At 38.5% G+C, this 22,607-nt stretch overlaps 2 protein-coding genes across 4 annotated transcripts in view; one reads left to right on the top strand and one right to left on the bottom strand.

Moving 5' to 3' along the window:
• Positions 1-5,044, top strand: part of ccdc169 (coiled-coil domain containing 169) — a 239,433-nt gene extending 234,389 nt beyond the window's left edge. The window contains exon 9 of the transcript XR_014202235.1: positions 2,456-5,044. The gene's annotated coding sequence lies outside the window, so the exon portion shown is untranslated. The remainder of the gene's footprint in view (positions 1-2,455) is intronic.
• stard13a (StAR related lipid transfer domain containing 13a) overlaps positions 1-21,314 on the bottom strand; it is a 50,726-nt gene extending 29,412 nt beyond the window's left edge. Inside the window, exon 1 of one of the 3 annotated variants that reach the window (XM_082156958.1) lies at positions 21,284-21,314. In XM_082156958.1, the coding sequence (XP_082013084.1) occupies positions 21,284-21,305 (22 nt within the window). In that variant the 5' untranslated portion in view covers positions 21,306-21,314. Of the gene's footprint in view, positions 1-5,051; positions 5,536-9,932; positions 10,395-21,283 lie in introns of those variants that run through there. The other 2 variants (XM_082156957.1, XM_082156956.1) reach the window with 2 other exon arrangements.
• Positions 21,315-22,607: the final 1,293 nt, after the last annotated feature.

Below are 22,607 nucleotides of genomic sequence, written 5' to 3'. Positions count from 1 at the left end.
AGAGAGATACCAGACGGTCAAGTGTGGGCTAAGTGGCTCTGGGCACACTCCCTAGAGTCCTCACACATTCCCTTCTGGGAACAAGATGAGGCTGCACGTGTGTGTGTGAGAGTGTGTGTGTGTGTGTGTGTGTGTGTGTGTGTGTGTGTGTGTGTGTGTGTGTGTGTGTGTGTGTGTGTGAGTGAGTGTGTGTGTGTGTGTGTGTGTGTGTGTGTGTGTGTGTGTGTGTGTGTGTGTGTGTGTGTGTGTGTGTGTGTGTGTGTGTGAGTGAGTGTGTGTGTGTGTGTGTGTGTGTGTGTGTGTGTAAGATGGGAAGACAGACAGCAGTGGCAGACAGGAATGCAGGAATCGTATGGCATGAGGGGAAAAGGGTCAGAAGTGAAAGAACAACAATCTATTAAACAGTGGGCTATTCTTATTGATTTTTGTTTTGTTTTTTGGAATTATTGTGCGCAATGCAAAACGTGCCAAATTGCTATCGATCACTATTGCATTAAGGTGTTCTGAGTGTTTTTTTTTAGCATGTTGTTATGTGGTCGCTCCAGTATGGTTACTAGGCAGTTCTGGGTGTTGCTAACTGACCCAAATCAAAAGTCTTTCAGGTCTGTGATATTCTGCTCTCTAGATTTGGGTTAGGTCCCTCCTTCGATGTAAGACTATGTCATTTTATCATTCACCAAGGAAAAATCATCTTTCTGATCGCACAAGCTGCATGATTTCAGGTATCAGTCACGTCTGCAGCACCAGCGGTAAGGAAAAGTTATGCGCCAAATTATAATACTTAGGGTTACAGGGGCTAGGTCACATAGTTTGAGCAAAACTAATACTGATTCTTGCCTTAATAAACACAATTAATAAGTAATATTCTGAGATTGACATATATTATTATATATATTTTATCCAACAGAGGGCAACCAAGAGCCAGGGAAAAACTGCAAAATGTCAGCCCAGTGAAACTTCATCTCAAACAAAAACAAAACTGAATGGCTTTGCAAGACCCAAATACCATTAATGCAAATACCAATAATGATACACACAAACAGTACACAGACCCGCCACAGTGTTTGAAACCAAACAGGTCCTTGGGATCTAGCAAACTTGGTCTCCTCTCCATTCCCAGAACTAAGTTTCACTGCAGAGGTGATCGAGCTTTCACTGTTGCTGGTCCTAGTCTCTGGAATAACTTACCAATTTCTGTTAGAACGGCTTCCTCTTTACCAAGTTTTAAGTATTATTTTCAATAGCTTTTAACCAGGCATAACTTATCTACTACATTGTTTGTATTGTCTTTCTATTTTGTCTGACTTTACATGTATTTTACAGCTTTTTAGGTCAACCATGAGTTGTGTTAAAGGTGCTTTATATGCATATATATATATATATATATATATATATATATATATATATATATATATATATATATATATATATATATATATAAATCTGTATTGCATAAAGAGCTCTATAAATAAAGGTGACTTGACAACCACCCTTTCGACCACTGTATGCTATTTCAGTTCCCGCTTTTAATGTGTCATTGTTTTGATAAATGCTTATCTGTATGGACAGGGGATGATTGTTGTTGGATTAAGGGGCTGAACTGAATCACTGAAGCCCAGCCCTACCTCTCTGACTGCTGTTGAGCAACCGCACAGTCGCACACATGCCACAGCAGCTCATGGTATTACAAATGTACATATTCACCATCCAGGAATCCACTCAGCATACTGAGACACAAGAGTTAGATAAGGGCACTGATCATGACTCATTTTAAATACCGTTATATTTCATATTGTTATAATTCTAAAAATAATTTGCCACTGTGTCTAATAAATGAGGCAAAAATGAGGTATAGTAATTAAATCTAGAATTATGGAGTATTTAATTTTTCATTACGTATTTGGCAGGTTATCATTTAAAGCCGTGACTTACGTGCAGTCAAGAATCTCTAAGGTATGCTGTGCGTGGGTGAGGACTGCTTTTAGATGAAACATATTTTTCTTTCCAATACAAAAATAATATGAAAGTAGTTGGCAGGCTTGTACATAACTGTCGCAGCTGCAAACCATAAATAAAAGTAACAGTTCACTGAAAAATGCCAATTATGTCATCAGTTACTCGCATTGTTTTTCCAAACCTGTATTTTCTTCCATAGAATAAAGCAATAAGCCCCGTGAAGCTGTGGTTAACAGCTTTTTTAAAACAGAGTTAAGGGGCACAAGGCGGAGCGGAACCCCCTTAGCTGTTCTAAATTCACTGTAAACCACATCTTCACGGGGCTTATTGCTTTGATAAAATGGTTACCACACACAATACAGTACATATATTAAAGGCAAAATATCTGTATTAAAGGAATAGTTCATCCAAAGATGAAAAATTCTGTCAATAATTACTCACCATCATGTCATTCTAGATGTGCAAGACTTTTGTTCATCTTCGGAACACAAAATCTGAGAGCTTTCTGTCCCTCCATTGACAGCTACGCAACTACCACTTTGACGCTTCAAAAAGTTCATAAAGAGATCGTAAAACGAATCCATATGAAATGAGTTGTTTAGTCCAAATTTTCTGAAGAGACATGATCGCTTTATATGATGAACAGATTGAATTTAGGCTTTTATTCACATTTAATATTGATCAGCGAACATAAACAGAAGCTCAACTGAACGTCATTGGTTCTTGTTGAAGCTCAAACGTGCTGCGTAATGAATGAACCTCATTGGTTCTCGCACGTCAATCGAACATGCGTGAGCTTCCGTTTATCACAACTGATGTGTGAATTGATGAATGTTTATATGTGAATAAAAGCCTAAATCAAATCTGTTCATCATATAGCGATCAAGTCTCTTCGGGAAGTTTTACGATCTCTGAATGAACCTTTTGAAGCGTCAAAGTGGTAGTTGCGTAGCTGTCAATGGAGGGACAGAAAGCTCTCAGATTTCATCAAAAAGATCTTCATTTGTGTTCCGAAGATGAACAAAAGTCTTACGGGTTTGAAACGACATGGGGGAATTTTCATTTTTGGGTGAACTTTCCCTTTAATATGTTACTTATTTAAAGTTAAATCATTAAATGCCATCCTTCTTGGGTATAGAACATTCTGTTTCCATTCATTGTCACTGTTAGGGACTTTTTTCTAGTAGAAGGATGGCATTTAATGATTTAACTTTAAATAAGTAACATTAAAGGGATAGTTCACCCAAAAATGAAAATTCCCTCATGTCTTTTCAAACTCTTTTTTTTCATTATGCCTTCGTTATGAAAAAAAAAGGCCGGTTTGAATCAGTCTGATTCACTGACTTGTATAATTTACAGCATAAGTAGAGAGAGCAAAATTAACTTTCTAAATAATATACATCCAAATCAAATAAATTTGAGAGCTTGTGAACCAGATTCAAACTGAATCAAATAAAATTGAGAGCTTGTGAATCAGAATCAAGAGCTTGTGAATTGGAATCAAATTAAATTCGGAGCTTGCAAATCAGATTCAAATCGAATCGAGTTTGTGAACTGGAATCAAATCGAATCGAGAGCTTGTGAACTGGAAATGAATTAAATCGAGTTTGTGAATCAGAAACAAAATCACTATATTTTGACCTCCAAAGACAGCTGAAGAAAATGCAAGCGGACATTATCAAGCGGACTCAGAAGATGCTCATATTTCTCATCATGGCATTGACTTCAGTCCACATTTAGCTCAAACCATTCGCAGAGGCAGACCCACTTTAACAAATTGCTGCGCATGACAGGCCTCGGGCCCAGTTTTTGATGGAATGGGGTATTCTTGGACCGGACTCACGGAACAGCTGCTAACACTTAGTCTGCAGTCAGGCAAAAGAAGGTCAGGTTAAGATTTGAGACAGAGGCAGTGAGAATCAAACTATCTTATCTGAAAATAATTTCAAATCAATAATCTTGCTCCGCAGATGGAGGTGAATAAATCATGCAGCATGATATGCATCCACATGCCACAATCATGACTGAACAAGCCCGTGATTTCACAAGAGCTCTCCAGCCATCCAGACATCCACGAGCCCAATGACAGAATAACCGGTGTGCAGTCCAAACATTCCTGCTGCCATGTGAGAGAGAAAGTGTGTGTACGTGAGCAGATTACAACCAAAACTAACGCTGCCACGCACAGCATTTCTATTGACCTCTAAAGCATTTCACTGTCAAACCAAAGCTAAACATCAGTAGAACTATAAACATATTTAACAAATCATATTTGTACTTCTCAATAATACGTCTTGTTAATGAGCAGACAAACCAAAACAAACTGCCTTGTTAGACCTCCAAGAACGTAATGCAGTGACGTTAACCTTTTGAAAATACTCGTCATGTGTTTTGCTATCATACACATTAAGTATAAAAGGGTTATTCATTAATAATACTGTGGATTTTTGGATAATACTTTGGAGTTGGACAGCCTGTTCTCTAGTGCCAGAAAACACAAGAAAAGTCTTGTAGCCTGTATTGCAATTGAGAAAACAGAAGATCAGCTGAATGCAAAGTGCTTCATATTCACGTAAACAAGAACAAAAAAATAAAACATTAAATGAGAACGGGCACATCTTTTGTTAAACTGGATAATGCCAATGGAAGTTTCACTCACATTTCAAAAACAAGGATATCTTGTAGGAACAAAAAACCTAATTTTAATAGCCTATCTAAATAGTTTTTCTTAGACAGCTACGACAATAAATGGAAAGGAAATTGACAAGTTCACTCATAAAGATGTTTATACTAACAAAAAGACCCTAATAATCTCACACGTGAAACCGCAATGTCTCAAACTGTGCTCAGATTTGCTAATATACCAAAGGCTGCAATCAAAAGTCACAGATTTCAGTAGGAACTCACATTTGTCTATAGGTTTATATTTTTACTGTAGTCTCATTTAACGTGTCTCATTTAAAGTGTCTTTTAATTTGATTTCTCCCAATGAATTTTAGGAGAAACATCTAAGACAAACTTACAATTCAAATAATAATCAAAATGCATATAAAGATGAGTACATACTGGTACTGTCCCTAAAACACTTCTCATACCTTGAGATATCTTCTTTAGCAGCTGTTGCCTAGCTATGATCCGGGCCAGGCGTAGTCCAGAACGCCTGCGGTGGCTGTCCAGTCTGAGGTATATATCTTGAGTCTCTGGAGTCATGCTTCCCAAACACTCACTGTCCATGCACTCGTCTAAGAGGTCAGTCAACATTGTGTCCATCTCTCCACTGTCCACAGGTACAGAGTCAGCCAAAACTGCTTCCCTCGAACTTGTCATTTAGTTACTCCTTTAACTTTCACACACAGTAAAATGTACTGTTGAAATACTCTACAAAGTGTGATCCTTTTGTCATATAAACACTGTCAAATATAAAGACTCAAACACACCTAGGCATGAAGTCAGTTCTGATCTGAGTGCACACTTTCATCTGCACCACCCACTCAATGGTCGTGTGACCGCGAGAAGAGCCAATAGGGTTGAGAGGATAGAAAGTTGTGCAGTGAGTCACCTGAACTTCAGCCAAGAACCTGCTTCAGAGCGATTTTAGAGTGTGTTTCTCAAGTACAGTCTCTGTGTGTGTGTGTGTGTGTGTGTGTGTGTGTGTGTGTGTGTGTGTGTGTGTGTGTGTGTGTGTGTGTGTGTGTGTGTGTGTGTGTGTGTGTGTGTGTGTGTGTGTGTGTGTGTGTGTGTGTTTCAGCCAAAGAAAAGATAAATGAATGGTGCACCTAGGGAAAAAACACCATCCAACATACCTTCTGCTAGAAAAGAAATCTTAGTAGAAACAGAGTAAAAGTGAGATGCAGTGGGAAGGAAGGAGCTGTCAGAAAGTATCGCAATATCCTCAGAGATCTCAATGCATCTTTACGGAACATCTGACATGCTAAATATTTTAAATCTAAATCGGTAACTACAGAATAATATGAACAGCAAACAGAAAGAAACGCTACAGATTTTGGTACTACTCAAAGTATGACAACTGTGTTTAAAGGTCCTCTGAAATCAAAATATTTATTTTTTTAGCTTTTAGTATGAATATGCTAGTCTTAAAGTTATGAATAAGCTGGTGTGTTCCAAAACAATGACAAAATTCACATTTAGGAGATATAAGCATTCAAAACTTACAATCTCGCACTTCCGCTTAAATGTATCACGGATTTTTTAGACATCACTGTTGACTTCAGCTTCTCCTCACATCTTCTGTCCAATCAAATGCTTTCTAGAATTGTCCCGCTCCCTATGCTATAAATACCTCATGGCCAAAGCGACCGTTGACACGTCACGGAGCAATATGGGTTGGAGATGTGTGTTCGGTTGCTCAAGCGCTCAAGTTTTATTACGTTTTCCAACTGTACGTTGGTTAAGAATGAAATGGCTAGAATTTATTAACACCTCTAAAATTGAGTCCAACGTATCATCATCGCTCTGATTCGCTTCCATGGTGCTGTCAAGTACTACTTGCAGTCTGTGAGGCAACCTTAACGCTATTGGCTATTTGAAAAGAGGGAGGCGCCATTCAATAAATCCCTCCATTTCAGTGGAAATTACGTCAACGCATCATACAAAGCTGCCAAGGCACTTCAGTGGGCCTTTAATTGGAAGCTTAGAGTCAAGACACTTAAGATATTTGGCCACCAGGACCACTCACATTTGGTTGGTCTTGGGAGATCGCTATAGCAAGTTCTTGGGTGAATCAATCCAGAAATATAAATACTTTAGATACTGATGATGTAACAAGGGGACTGTCTTAATGGACTGGTGATATAATTTTTGTTAAGCATGCCAGAGGTTTTGGGTTGTAATCTTCCCTCAAATAGTTTATTTAGATTTTTTTTTGTCATTAAAACAAAAGATGTTCATCTGTGATTATATTTCAGGAGCAGGGAAGTATCAATTAGTAGAAGTCTAAAAATTTGTTTAAGAAGTATCAATATCGCCCATCTCTAGAGACTGCTATACATTTCTGTGGGCTCAGAAAAGACCTTGTTCTCATTAAACTCCACACTGAGAAGATGTGGAGCTTGGAGAAAATCAACATTTACAGACCTGGCCAAACATTTCTACTGCACCATGATATTATTGAAAATTTTAAGAGGAAAATGGCAAAGCACTTCAGGTCAACGATTCAGACACACCACAGCTACACAATTATTTTGTATGCAAGCATTTGTGTTTCCACTTTGAATGCTTGAAACATGCATGGACACGCTTGGAAAGATGTAGTCTCAGCCTCAGACGTCGCGACCATGAACCGCTGACTGAATGCCTGATGCATATGGCACACAAAATCACTGTATGGGAGTGTCGAAGTCATCTGATTGGTTGAATTCTCCAGGATTTTTGAGAGACATGTGTCACGGTATTTAACAAAGCCGGTGTGATGCCAAACCGCCTTATGGAAGAAGAACACCATCGTGTTTACAACAGTGACAATGATCCTTATCAGGATCGACTAAACGCTACATTTTCAAAAGTATGAAGTTTACAGCACCACTGTTGCAGTAAATGTGCATGACGTGCTTGAAGGAACTGCACGCCAGTCTGTTATTGTGGGGACATCGACTTTATATTTTCACGCCCCTAAACATGACGCTGAACAAAACAAACTGTGATTGTTTGCTTTACATGTCGGTCAGATGTCCTCTTGGGCTGCCCTTGGCCAATAGAAAGATGCGATGGAGTCCAGACCTTCTCCCGTCAGTCAGAAGATCTGGCTATACGTGAGACTAGGAAAGATGCTGTTGAAGCATACTGGCATCTTTGAGGGAGAACCTGACTACACTCTCAGAAAAAAAGGTACAAACGCTGTCACTGGGACAGTACCCTTCAAAAAGTTCTAATATGTACTGTTTAGGTACTAATATGTACACTTTTGGTACCAATTTGTACCTTTGAGGGACTAATATGCACTCTTTAGGTACAAAGGTGTACCTTAGAAAAGGTGGATGGATTTGTACCTTTTTTGAGAGTGTATGACTGCCATCTGGTGGTCATGAAATGCAATTCGTTTTGAAAACCATTCATAATTGATTCAGTTCAGCTGAGGACTTGCTTCAGGCTGCATAACCTCCACAGAATTCAGTCCAGCCAACACACCCACATAAGGGCTGTGCCAAAATTACCTAAACATGAACTTGATCCATTAAAAATAAACCCGTGCCATTATGGGTATTCACATATGAGCTAAATTCAGTAGGGGTCAACCAGAGGCGAGTTGTTCATGGTCTAAATCGGGGGGACACTGCTTACAGTAATCCCACATGTTTTACTAGAAACAAGAGTCCACAGGCTCAATATACACTTGAATCCACTCACTGAACAGGCACAAAGCTACAAAACACTGGTTTTAATATCCGGTTTATATATATATCTTTATATGCTATGTTTACCCAGGAGATAAAAGGTCTGAGTGCTGGAGCAGAAATGAATCCTGGGGTTAAAAAGAGAAGAATGAGGTTAGTAGGTTGAAGGAGAGAGAGAAAGAGAGAGAGGAGTGTCTGTACAACACTCCCTGAGTCCAGATTGCTTTTAAATGAACTTTTCCTGTCATTTCCTCACTCAAAGCCACAAAGGAGTAAGCAGAGCCCTGCCATTCATGTTACAATGGACTCTATTTCACTAGAATGACTTTATTCCCCATGGTGGAAAACAGTTAAGTGTCCAAACAAAGACATCACAAAATTAGGTCTCTAAAACAGATTATTGATTCAAATGAGCGTATCATTATTCTGCATGACTAAAAAAGTGATTTTAGAGATCACTCATTCACAAGTCATTCACCTAAATTTAGCCAAATCACCTGAATCACAACTTTCACAAATCATTTAAGTTTAAACTGTCATCATCCTCAGGATGCTTTTTTATTTATTCAGTGTGGAACAAAGTGTCAAAACTCTTTTCTATACAACAACACTGCTGATCACTGGTTGTCATTTAGCTTTTTTCTAAAATATTTGTATGCTTTTTTCCCTCAAAGATTTGAACCCTGTCACCCTAACCAAATTGATACAGTTTTATACTCGTAACATTGTTGAGCTTTACGTGTACAAAAACTCACTTAAGATGAACTACTTAAAGATCAGAATTTTCTTCAAATTTTTTATTCAGCTGATATTAGAGTATAGCTACTGTAGTTGATATTTCAGAGTGTGTGTGGAGGACAATAATGGTGTAAAAAGAGACAGTTTAACATTTAAGAAAACTATACTGTGCTGTACTGCTATATGGGCTACTGTAAAATTATAGGATAAATAAGTAAATGACATGTTTTTACATTGCTTTAACTCATTAAAATAAGTTAAGCAATTTTCTACTTTTTAAATAAGTTATAGGCCTAGGCTACAAGATTCAATTAAATTTGAAGTCAGTTTAATGTAATTTAAGTTGACTTAAAAATGTAAGGCAGCAACTTTTTTTTTAGTGTAGCCAAACATGTTGAACTTGATGATAACTATTATATAGGCTAATAACATGTTCAAATACTAACATGTCGGTCGAAATGAGAACAAACTGAGACAGAAAAAACAATACTCCACAGCATACCACTTTTTAGAGTGTAAAGAATATTTAAAAATTGGTTTAAAACAAAAACGTGACATGGATCGAGTGTCCTGATTAGTTTTTGTGCAGGAATGCGCATTTAATCGAGTTGAGAGGCTGCAGACATCAGCTAATGACATTACAGCGCGCGCCTGCGGATTCACGCGCACAACAGACCGGTGGCGCGCAATGTCAATGTTGATTTTAATTATTTATAGACAGCACAATCATTCGTCACATGCAAGCTTATTAAATCCATCCCAGTCAAGACGGCACAAAATGACCATGACCTAAAACTTGACCTTCCCCAGGCCCATGGCAGTAGGCATATGATTAATTGGACGATGCATTGTTTATTTATAAAAGTTGATTCGTGTCCTGTCACTGACCTGCCAGTCGCTTCTCCCGTATGTTTCTCCACAGTAAATCCCAGGCTTTCGACGTGGAATCGCGCAGCTGCTCGCTGATTGACCGCCGAAGCTGCAGTTTGCTGGACTTTCGTCTCGTTGTCATTGTGAACGGTGACACATATCAGCACCGCGCCCGGGTTTCCTCTGAGAGGACCGTTATCCGCTAGCTCGCTCGTCCGGGTCTCTCGCACTGGTGCCGCAGTTGTCGTCACTCCACCTGATACGCGGCGCTGCGTCACCTTGCAGCAAAAGAACAGCGAAGCGTGTTTATATTTCGCTCGGGCACGAGGCTGAATTAGACGCAGAATCCACTCGGATGGGTCTCATGCTCTCTGAGGTTTTCCCGCGTCTATAATCAGCGCAACATGACAGCGAGAACAGCTGTGTGACGTTTCCAGCACTAATGCAATGCAGAGGCGCGTGGTACCCTCACTACAACACACTACAGCTCTCTCTCTCTCTCCCTCTCGCTCGCTCACTCTCTCCTCTCTAGGTGAAATATTGACATTGGGATCTCATGTGAAACTGGGTAGATGACAAATAAATGGATACTAGTCTGTACATATATTTTAATGTATATATAATAATAGGGGAGATTGGGGCTAGTTGTCACAATTTCTACTTCAGTAGATGCATTAAGTCATTTAGCATAAAAAAGCAAGAAAGCATTAAACTTACAAAAAGAACACAAAAAGAAAGAAAGAAAGAAAGAAAGAAAGGGGTGGGGGTGGGGGTGGGGATGGAACAGTTCATCCAAACTAACATTTGACAAATGTGTGACAAATGAATTTGATCAAATATAGCTACAAGTACAGTTCAAAACTTTGGGGTTTGTAAGGTTTGTTTTAAGTGTCTAATGCTCACTAAGATTGCATTGATTTGATCATAGTAAAAACAATAATATTGTGAATTAGTATTACAATTTAAAATTACATAAAATAATGTTTTCGATTTCAATATACATTTTAAAAATGTAATTTAGTGATGGCAAAGCTGAATTTTCAGCATCATTACTCATGATCCTTCAAAAATCATGTTAATATGAATGACTGTTAATATGAATATGAATGGTGCTCAAGAATCATGTCTTATTATAATCAATGTTGATGCAACTGTGATGCTTAATATATTTTGTGGAAACTGTGATAAAAACAAATTCAGGATTATTTGATGAATAGAAAGTTTTTTGGTTAAAACCCCCCCCAGCATTTATTTGAAATAAAAATACCACACTTAATCAATTTAAGGTGTCCCTGCTAAATAAAAATATTATTTTCTTTAAAAAAAAAAAAAAATTACTGGCCCCAAACCTTTGAACGATATAGTGTATTTCTTGTCGATTAGCGTTCAAAAGATTAATATTTAGGGTTAGGGGCTACTTGTGGTTGCTAAGACTGTGTATCAATGTATTTCATAAGTCCTGTCCTTCTTTAGTGTGCACATACACATAAACATTCTCTTACACACACACACATTCCAGTGTCTGTGGGTGTCAGGCATTACACTGGCTCAGCTCCTTCTCAGAGGGGGGTGTTTCAGAGGGAAGTTTTGCGTTGGAGATTTATGTCAGTAGGTTACAGTGGTGACATGACTGGAGTGAGGTGTGGAGAGAAAAGGAAAGACATGAACGGAGGGGTAAAGCAGTCAGTTCATCCTGGGTGGGTCACAGTTAAACCGGATACGCCGCTGTAACAGAGAGCCTAAACCTCCTCAACACACAAACCGAGGGGAAAAGATTGTAACCGCAACTGAAACCTCAAAATAAAAACGCTGGAGTAACTCTACCCAGAAAACAGCGGCGCAGGAGCCAGTCTGGCGCTGAAAGGGTCTCAGCGCCACTGAGGTCTCGCACATTTAACATTACTATATAAATCCTAGTGAGGTGATTTATGTTTTATGCCCTTAAGGAGGACCAGAAAGGAAAATGAATAAAAGCCTCTAATAATCATAAACAACAAGGTAATTAACAAGCAATTTAAAGTTTTAAAGTATTGAACTGACACAGTATTAAATAAATAAATAAACTTACATGCCACTATATGGCCAAAAAAAAAAAAAAAAAATCAAGAGCAAAGTTGTCTGAATGTGTAACCTGTTTGTGGCCCCAAACGTCACTCCATGTTAGCGTGGTTATCACACAGCTAACTGCTCATCTGTGTGAAAGAGTGAATTCATATGAGTCCCCGGGGCCCCTCAGTAATGAATATTCATATTAGAGGCCAGTGGGCGTCAGAGGGAGTCACTGGCCTCTGGCATCCTGTACTACTTTTTCAAAATCGTCCAGAATGCAAGAATGTATAGCAAAAAGTGTCCTTCACTTGTCCCACAAAAATACGGACAAATCAACCTCCACATGCCTTACGGAGAGCAGCCAATCACAACAGCAGACCTGTTTTTGACAGCAAACATGCCATTGAGTGGGGGCGTGTAATGGGATAGAATTAGGACAGACAGACATTCACAGACTCAATGGGAAACAGGGACTTAAGAACGGCAACTCTCTTTTCTACCCCTGTCTGGATAAGGCTTTCCCCCCTTCCTTTTCCTTTCAAAATACGTGTACTTTACACATTTGAGTCAACTCTTGAGTCACATAATATGTTTTTTGTTTTTTTAAAGATTAACATAGCAGCAAATCATAAGATCAAATTTATCACATCATAAGATGTGGTCGCATAGCCACATTTCATGGGCAAAAAAAAAAAGGTCCATTGTCAATAGTGTAGCGATGCATGAAACACAGAAGTCACGTTCTAACCAAGCATCTTTCTGTTGATGAGCGTGGCGAATGTGTGACCAAATTGACAGGACAGAACCTGTGACCAAACCCGTTACAAAATCAGCATGGGGAAATCTTTCACCCTCACGTGAAATTCCAGATTGTGTGGATTCCTATTGAAACTGGATTTCGCCCACGAAAATGTTCTCTTTTGACAGTGGTGGAGAGAAAAGCATGTGTGTGTGGATATCAGTGTGGGTAAATAATTACAGGGTTGTGGTCGTTCAGTGACGACGGAGGAATGCAGGGCCACAAGGTCAGATGGACGTATCTAACTTTCAGTATAGAGGCTTCTCTGCACATCAAGGGTCAGCTCTGTCAAAACATGATCTAGAAGGAAATCCCCTTCATGTTTCCAGTTCACACAACAGTATTTCCTTCTCCTTTTTTCTTCTGTAACCATGTAGACATCTTTTAGACTGGAAAAACTCCCCCAAAAAAGTCATCCTCAGACTTCCCCCTAATCCCAAACATGCCCAAAATCCTCAAACTGACTTTTCCCTGCTGCTTCTGAACTTCTGTAGACCCCCTGTTGCTCTGGAACCATTTCCCTCACCAGTTTTAAAATGAGAGACATCAAGATTAGGAAGAAGCTGCCTGCCAGATGGTGCTGTTTTCATTGACCTTATTTGTGGTTTGTGGCTGTTTTTCCTGTGGGGAATGTTTTTAATCTGGGGCCAGATTCTGAGAGGTGATGAAAATCATGAAAAGTTTGGTAAAAGAAAAAAAAATCTGGTTTAACTTTAGAGGTTTGCTCAAAATTGACATCCTGACATGATATTCGGATGTTTTAACAAGTTCAACATTTTGTTTGGCTTAGACTAATGTTAGTTAAAAGATCCGAATGAACAAGCCGGGGTTTTTTTTCTGCTTTGCTTTTAAGATTTTGTATTTATAATGACACCTTTATACTGCAAACAACTTGCTAAACCATTATTAATATTGAGACAAAAAAAATAAAAATCTGTTATGCTATACCCAAATGTTCAAGGAAAGAATAGGAAAGATCAGCTTCTTTTAGAGTTATCTTACATGAAGAATGTCTTAGACACATCAGCAATGAGTCACTAATGTCATCAGTCTCATCAGCAGCGTTGGTCACCTCAACAGAGAGTCTAGTAAAATGGGTCAAAGGATGTCTGGAGCCTCAGTCCAATCCTGCCCTGCCCAGAGCGTCCCATCTTCGGATCTCTCTTCCACAACATAAACATGCCAATGCATTGTTTTTATCCCCAGAGTTGTTTAAATTGATTCCTAAAGTACTTACTAATGGTGTGAGATTATTATCATGGAGGTGAGGATTACTGAGGCTGAGGGGTTGGGCCGGGTCGAAACAATGACTAATGGACGCAGAGGAAATCTGTTTATGTGTATGTGAGAGTTTACTATCCTGCAGATCCCACTGTTTGTGTTGGCCACCCAGAGCAACTGTTTTCCCCTGAGGCTGAGTGGGACAAAATATCCTGCTGGATCACGACCTCCCCTCCTTCTCTAAATCAGCCCCCTCAGGGCCCTCCAAAACTCTCATGGTGGATCTCACAGATGCCAGAAGGGCCAGAGACAAGATGGTTCTCATGTGATGGCCAGTTGAAATGAACAAAACTGCAAAAAAACGATTTCTTAATCAGTATGTTTGTCCTGTTTCCAATTAAATATCTAAACATTCTTAATACGTGAGTAATAATGTATTAAATTAATAGACATTTTCAGAGAATATATCTTGAATTAAGTATTAAGTTCTTGCACAAATCACTTTATAAAATATCTTGTAAATCTATCTTGTTTTAAGGGTGTAATGACATTAAGATATTACCGAATTTTGTCCTTTTCTTTTTTTTTCTTTCTTGTCTACAGTAATCATGTCATTCCCAGACCACAGCATCCTCTTACACAAATGAAGATAAATGTACACATAGCCATTACAGTGAATTACAAAGACCTCGTTTAAATCCGGGCACACACACACACACACACACGTGCACACACACACAAATAGATAAATGTACACAGGCTCCATTAGAGAATATTACAGAGATCCCATTTAAGCTTTTATTAGACTATGAGGTAAAGAGGATGTTTAAGCTAGAGTTGCATTTCTGAGTTGGATTTACTGATGTCTGAACTATAAATAGACAGACAGTCTAGCACAGACCACAACCACATGCAACAACAACTCAGCAAGGGGCCAAAAGTGTGTGTGTAAACTAGATTTCTGGCAAGAAATAAAATCAGTGCCTTTGCATGGACCGTAACACAGGGCTTACTTATTATTGACCACTTTACTATAAAACTTAAACGACAAAATATATATAACATATAACAAAATGTATTAAATAATTAAAATGTATTACCATTTTTATTTATATAAATTACTAGACTATTTAGCGTTGTTTTTATTTAAAATTAGTAAAAAATATAAATTGATATTATAAATAAAAAGTAATAAAAAGCATATTTAAGGTATGACATGGTAAAACAATAAACAAAATAATAATAATCATTACTAACACATCCATAACAAATGCAGTACTTGAGTAGTAGAAAGAGTTCAAAACAACTCAAGCTGCCATCCAGGAGTCGGGGGCCGGGAATCTTAGTGCCACCCAAGTGGGCAAGAGTGAGTGCCACAGTCGACTGGAAAACATGCCCCGATGCCAACAGTTCCATGGGAGGGTTGATGGTTGTGTGTGCGGTTTGTTGTAGGAACAGAGTAGGCTGTCTGCCAAAGCTCAGAGTGCTGAATTAGCAGTCCAATTAAACACACTCAACACTTGCACAGCAGGCTAATTAAGCAACCTTCGTTTAGAAGCAAACTGAATTGACATCCATCTGGAGTGGAATCTCTGAGACTCTCAAAGGTCTCTCCAGATATTACAAACATCCAACAGTTTTACGCTAGAGAATCTCTATAGTGGCTTACTGTAATAGCAACGTGTGGTTTTAAATGCGATGCGCTGTTAACTGCTGAGCTAAGAGCTTTCTTTTTTACTGCCTGCAAAACATGCAGTTCCACACAACTCTTTTTATTGAGCGTTATTTTTTTAATCAGATAAATACCACACAAGATGAGTCTAATTGGACTTATGCACGCATTTCCACACGTATGCAGACATGCAAAATTGTTGCACCTTTCTACACTTATATGTACATATTAACATGGCAAATGGTACCTATGGTAGCATGTCCCCTGCCTGTCCTCAGATTAGCCTCGTTGAGTTTTTCCAGGAGAACACATGCCTGAAGTGCCAGAGACTTTGGAAATATTACTCTGTGTTCTATCAGGTTCTGTCCTGTCAGGCTTGGTCTAATCAGAAGACACAGATGCATGTCCATCCTCATGCGCGATACACATAATCCCTCCAGCTTGACACTAGCGAATGCGAATGTGCTCTCTGTGAGTGTATATGGCAAGATTGGAAATTCAGTGAATTATATACATTAAAACTGCAAATGGGGCATCACAGTAGCCATTGTAGTGAAAACAAAAGTAGAAGCTCCAAAAACGATCAAAAACAGCATAAAAGAATCAGTCACGTTTCCCATATGTGATAGTCTGGGGCGGGGCATACAGGAACATAAATATGTAAAACCAGAAACATCTTCTAAATGCAAAATATAAACATATTCTGGGTGACAGTTTTCCAATATATTTAAATAAATAATTTAATACAGTAAAAAAAAAAAAAAAATCTTAGCTTTGCAAGGTCACAGGTTCATTGTTGAGTTTCACTGGTGTCAAAATGTTTTTTGTTTTTTCATGTGCTGGGTTTGTATTTCATAGATGCAGTTCTACTGTACCAGCTGTATATGCTGACATAACTCATCACAGACACACACATTGCTGACCCAGTCAGGCCCAACAGCTATGCATGCACTGTCACTTTCAAGCTCCATATATATGCTGACATATACACATACATGACTTACTAATAGAAAAGGGCAGACAGTGAAGTCTTACATTGACAACATGGGTATGTGTGCAGTGAAAATGAGCACAAATATCACTAATAATGCATTAAGGAACCAGCCTAACCCCTCCCCCTCTCTCCCCCTCTCTCCCCCTCTCTCTCTCTCTCTCTCTCTCTCACACACACACACACACACACACACACACACACACACACACACACACACACACACACACACACACACACACACACACACACACACACACACACACACACACACACACAATGCCCCAAGGGAATGGAAACAAGCTAGTGGACACTTGGAAAAAACATTTTCCCTATCCTGTGTGAGATGTGAGATGAGGAAGGAATGACGGATCCAAATGTGCACTACTACATACACAAGGGACACAATATGAGGGTGTGTTTTTGTAGGTCATAGGAACATCACAGTGAGTGGATTAGATCAGTCCAGATGAAATTGAAATTTTGAGATCAATGTGGTCTGTAAGCGCTTAAGCATCTCTAAAGATAATACAACATTACAGAATATTAATTCTCAGGGTGAGATGTGATGGGGGTTAAATCCTTCAGCTGGTTTTGAATGCAGAAAAAAAAAACATTTCTGCAGCAATGGCGCAGGTAAACCCGAGGGCAGGAAGTAGAGAAGACAGTGGGAAATTCTACATGACATTATAGGGGCCATTCACACAGAACGTTTTTCCATTCCACTGTGCTACTTTTCCATTGTTTTTCAATGTAATTATGCACTAGACGGCCGTGTTTAACTGTTGTGCTCGCATCTTATGTCTTTTTTCACTGAACGAGAATATCACTGAAATTTTAATGTAGCAATTTTGACAATGTAATGTAATTCATTTAAAATGAAGAGTAAGAATACAGAAAATTATTGTTTAAACTGAAAAACTTTTTTAAATTACTTTATTGACTATACATTTATTTATACAATTTACAGGCCCAAATGAGGTATTAAGATAAGTTATCAAACATTTTAGCCACCATTCCATCTTAGTGCAGGATAAATTGTAATGCCGTGTAAGGTTTACCAGGCTGCTTCAACGCTGAAAATAAAATCCGTAACAGAAGAAAACATCAACAACTGTTTTGATCTCAAGAGTGGGGGTAGCGACAGTGAGATAATCTCGCCTCATGTCCAGGAACTGCCATATACAAACATTAGACCTAAAATTTTACCATATTAATGGCAAATGCATCCCGTCTGACCAGAAGCGGGGAGAGGGTATGTCAATATCGATTTTTTTGCAAACCGTTGCTACTGTTTTACGAAAGTAACGAGACATTTAAGGCCATATATTGCAAGGATTTTACCATGGTTAGGCATTATGCTCCGTGTCATGCCTAACAATAGCACTTAACCATGGAATATTCCCCGTAAATCTGAGTAGCTTACTGCTTTTATTGTAGCACTGAATGGAAAAATCAATGGCACCACAAAGCATTTAGATTAGAAGCTGGTTACTGGACCAGCACAGACCAGTCAGAACACCTGACGTCCAGTAACCATCAACCTAAAGACACCAAGAGCAGAACAAATGCTCTCCCTTCTCTGTACAACACTTATATCCACAGATTCTCTCAAACACACAGGCACTCTACAGAAGGCAGGAGCTAAATTTAACTCAGAGGAGGGAGTGGAGAACATGTTCTCTGCCTCTGCTGGTTTCTGAGACACGGGACAGAAAGGATCTGGGGCGGAATGACCTTCTATGCAAAACACACACGTAAAACAGCTGTAAACGTGAATCTTGATTGTACAATTTCTTGCAAAAGCACACTGTAATTTGCACAGTACAGAAGCACAAGAATAAAGAGCATTTATTCAGAGAAATCCCAGAGTGCATATACTCGGTTTATTGATCTTCCTTGCTGTCTACATAAACTGCCATCTTCTAAAGCAGCAAGCATCCCAACCTAAATAGAACCTTGTAACACTATTTATTAGTGATGTAAAATATACTGTATATAGGTACTGTATATAGGTCATTGGATCTTTAATTGTTCATTTCAAATTTTTACATGTACATGTACATTAACCTTTATCTAAATCTCACTTAGTTGATGGACCAAATTGACTTCCATAGTATTTTTTTTTTTTTTCACTATGGAAGTCAATGGGGTCCATCAACTGTTTGGTTACCGACATTCTTCAAAATATCTTCTTTTGTGTTCAACAGAACAGAAAAACCCATACAGGTTTAGAACAACACGAGGTTGAGTAAGTGATGACACAATTTTCATTTTTGAGTGAACTATCCCTTTAAAGTAAAAAACTCAAACACATGAACTCACTTTGAAAATCTTTAAAAATACAAATAATTTAATAATGCTGTTAAATATAACAACGGATATCCATTCATTATAAAGTACATGCTGTGATGCCTAAATTCACTTAATCAGTTCTCAGCAATAATAGGGAAGTAACAAATGATAAAAATAAATATTTTATTTTAAAGTGTATAATACATTTCTTTCAAATGTTTTTTCATAAACATTTAAAAAATCTCAACGACCCAAAACTTTTGAATGGTTGTGGTTAACTTTTTCCTGGGATCTGCAAAGTTTAATTGCAGTGTTTCCTTAGAATTTTTTTTTTTTTTTTTTTGTCAAGGCTCCAGTTTGCTAGCAGCCAGGTACAAACAAACAGTAGCTTATCTGCTGTTAAAGTTAAGAGTAAGAGTAGCTAAAACATCATCCATCGCACAACAAACACAAACAAATCAATGATATGACCTATACACATTCCTACCAGATTCCTACAAACAAACACACATAATCTAGCCGCTTACCCCAACAAGCAATATCCATCATTTCACCGTCTAGGTTAACTATAGACCCGATGTAGTCTGGCTATGAGTAACTCACTTCTATAGCCAAAATAACCTTGAATTTGGTTGCATGTCGACCAAAATAACTTGCGAGATGTATGATATTCCATCATGTAAGCAAAGTCAACAGTGATTACAAGGTGTTTGGTTTCATTTCTTTGACATGTTATCTAATTGATGACTAGTCTATTCTTGGGCTATGGTTAGAAGTCTATCAGATTTTCACTCACAGCCCAAATTTTGCCTTGTTTTAGCCTAGACGTTAGGGCTGTGTTTGGACTATTAGACTTTTAAACGCAAAATTGCTTGCTGGGTACTGACGGTCAAATATATTAAGCACCGGGGCATTCAACACACTTTCCAAACACACGCAGTGCTCGTCGCCAGTGAGGTTATGTGAGAGGCCATTTCAAGGCCTAGAGTGGCATGACCTTTGACCTCAAGGGGCCCTCCAGGGGCCCATTACACACATCCACACACTTCCCCAAGGCTGCTCAATAACAGTAACGTGACATGACTCCTGATAATGGTCCTTTTTCACTGGGAGTCCAAGGTAAACCTGAGTCCTTTATAAACACACAACTTGAAGCTGGTCCGACACTTACTCACTCGAGCCAGTGTCTGTGCAGTCTGACGCCTGACACTGTCAATCACAACAGTTTCAAATCCTCCTGCAAAGATTGTCTCTGTACAATAGACAAAAACATTGGCAATTGGCTTTACAATCATTTTGCTGACATGGAAACCGCATGCTATTTTCTAATGTTACATGTCTCTACGTAGTTATCAAACCACCTTTAAAAATAATCTGTTACAAAGCCTCAAATATTTTAAATAAAAACACATACATTTAAAAACTGAACATCATGAACTATCATTTCCTTCTCCAGACTTTCTAGCTCACGTTTCCAGAGGCCACAGAAGCATGAAACAAAAACTATTTCACAACGCTAAGCAGGACATCACAAAACCTTCAGCAACCACAAACTCATGGAAATTAGACTTAATTAGAGAGATAGAGCCAGGGAGAAACAGCCATCTAAAACATGTTCTTTTCTCTCATTTCTTCTCATTATCAGCTGTTCATTTAAGGCTTCTTTGTGGGGTTTCTGTGGTGTGGTTGATTCTTTTGTGAAAGTGTTTTTTTTTTTACCAGCGTGTGTGGCATAAAGTGAAAACAGCCTGTCATTATTTTTGGAAAGCTAAGCTTTGACATACTGGAAAGACCTGAGAAGTCATTCCCAGAAATCCTATTTTACTGTCATGCATTGAAATAGATGCCTGTGAAGAGACATTCTATGACTTCTAAGTGTGTGGGAATGAAAATAGGAAATAAAAAAAAATTGTTAATAGAAACGGGAATGTCATTAGGACTGGAATCGGGAACAGAAATTGGAATGGAAACAAGAAAAAAGCCTTAGTGGAAACAGGAAAGGAAATGGAACTAGAAACGGAAACAAGAACCAGAATTAAAACAGAAACAAATGTGAAACAAACGGAAGGGAAAAAGATAAATGGAAAAATGAATGGAAATGAAAATAGGAACAGACACAATTAAAAGAATTGGGACAGAAATAAACAAAAACAAAACTTAATGGAAACAATGCGAATGAAAAAAACACAATTGGGAATGGGAATCAGAAGAGTCTATGAAACTGATACAGGAACATTCAAAAGGAAAGGGAAGTAGAATCTAAACAAAACTGGAATGTGTATGAATAAGAATTACAATAGGAACAGGAATGGAATCGGTAATGGGAATAAAGGTCTGCCTACCTGGTGAGTTTGAATTCATCATCACCCTGTCCTAGGGGGGGGGGGGGAAACAACAAAATGCTAATTACTGACGATATGCAGAAAGTGACCACAGATAAACTTCAACTTTGACATTTGACCTCCAGAGGTTAACTGAAAACATGAATGCGGCAACAATAACAGCTTCAAAAAGTACCATCAAAGTTCAAAAGGCCATCAGCAATGCATTCAATTTCAGACAGATGGCAATAAAATGTCTCTTTATCGCGTGAGAAACGGTTCTTTAAAAACTCATGAGCATCATCAACTAACACCAACATTCCAACAATGATAGATGTCTTTAGAAGAAGCAGAAAAGGTATCACAGAAACTCTAAACTGGATGTGTGAGCATCTACAATCTGCATCTATCCAGTTGATTTAAGTTGAGGTTTTTTTTACAGTGTGAGATGGTTTAGGAGGAATACTTGTCCTGAGAGCTGATGAGGTTGTTTCAATTCCAAAATCCAGCGAGTGCTGATTTCATGCTTTCTTATTGATTGAAGGCTCCAATTACACAAGAGAGCCAGTAGACAGAGATCCTACTCAGCAATCAATGGACGCTCTATTTTAGTCTTTGATTTCAGAGCTACAGTATGTCTGTACAAAGTGAATAGACCGGCTAACCTCAGTCCAGCAAGCGAGAAAGGGTCAATTATTGTCTTGAAAGTATAAATATACCACCATACCTCGGAGTACCATGTAAACACAATTCAGTACCAGCATTAAGTACTAACATCAAAGTAAGTAGATTGTTGAAAATACATTATTGCAAAATATTTTTCTTAACGCAGTAAAAAAAAAAAAATGTAATAGGCTCCCATTCTTTCTTTAATCAAGGGTTTAACCTCTAGCTCTAAAAATATTGACACTTTTAGTGAAGCGGGCGTTTATTTTTGGGTTGTTTCTGACCCTCATTCTTAGCTAGTCTCAGGGGTGTCTATGAACTGATCTAGTTGGGAGAGAATGAAGGCCACTCGACTAGCTAAAGGAATAATAGTTTTCTGATACGACCTACATATCGAGCTTGCATGTGATATTCTAAATAAAGAAAGGACCCAGAGGAAATGCTGGCCCTCGATGTCTGACCAAGAATAACTTCAACAATACATGAAAGTGTTAGTTGACACTGTACAGTTGGAACTGAACAAATGTTCTTTTCAAAGGAATAGGGGAAAGATCACATTTTTCTAGATCCACTCCCTCACAGACCACAAGTTCATTTGAGCAAGACCAAACTGAAAAGAGGAGAAATAGCTCAGACAGAATCACAGTCCTCTGACACCACAGGCAGAAGTTATTTCTTA

The sequence above is a fragment of the Leuciscus leuciscus genome, assembly GCF_965113295.1.
Source record: "Leuciscus leuciscus genome assembly, chromosome: 24".
NCBI classification, from domain to species: Eukaryota; Metazoa; Chordata; class Actinopteri; order Cypriniformes; family Leuciscidae; genus Leuciscus; species Leuciscus leuciscus.
The sequence above is the reverse complement of the archived record's forward strand: the minus strand, read 5'-3'. Positions and strand labels throughout refer to the sequence as shown.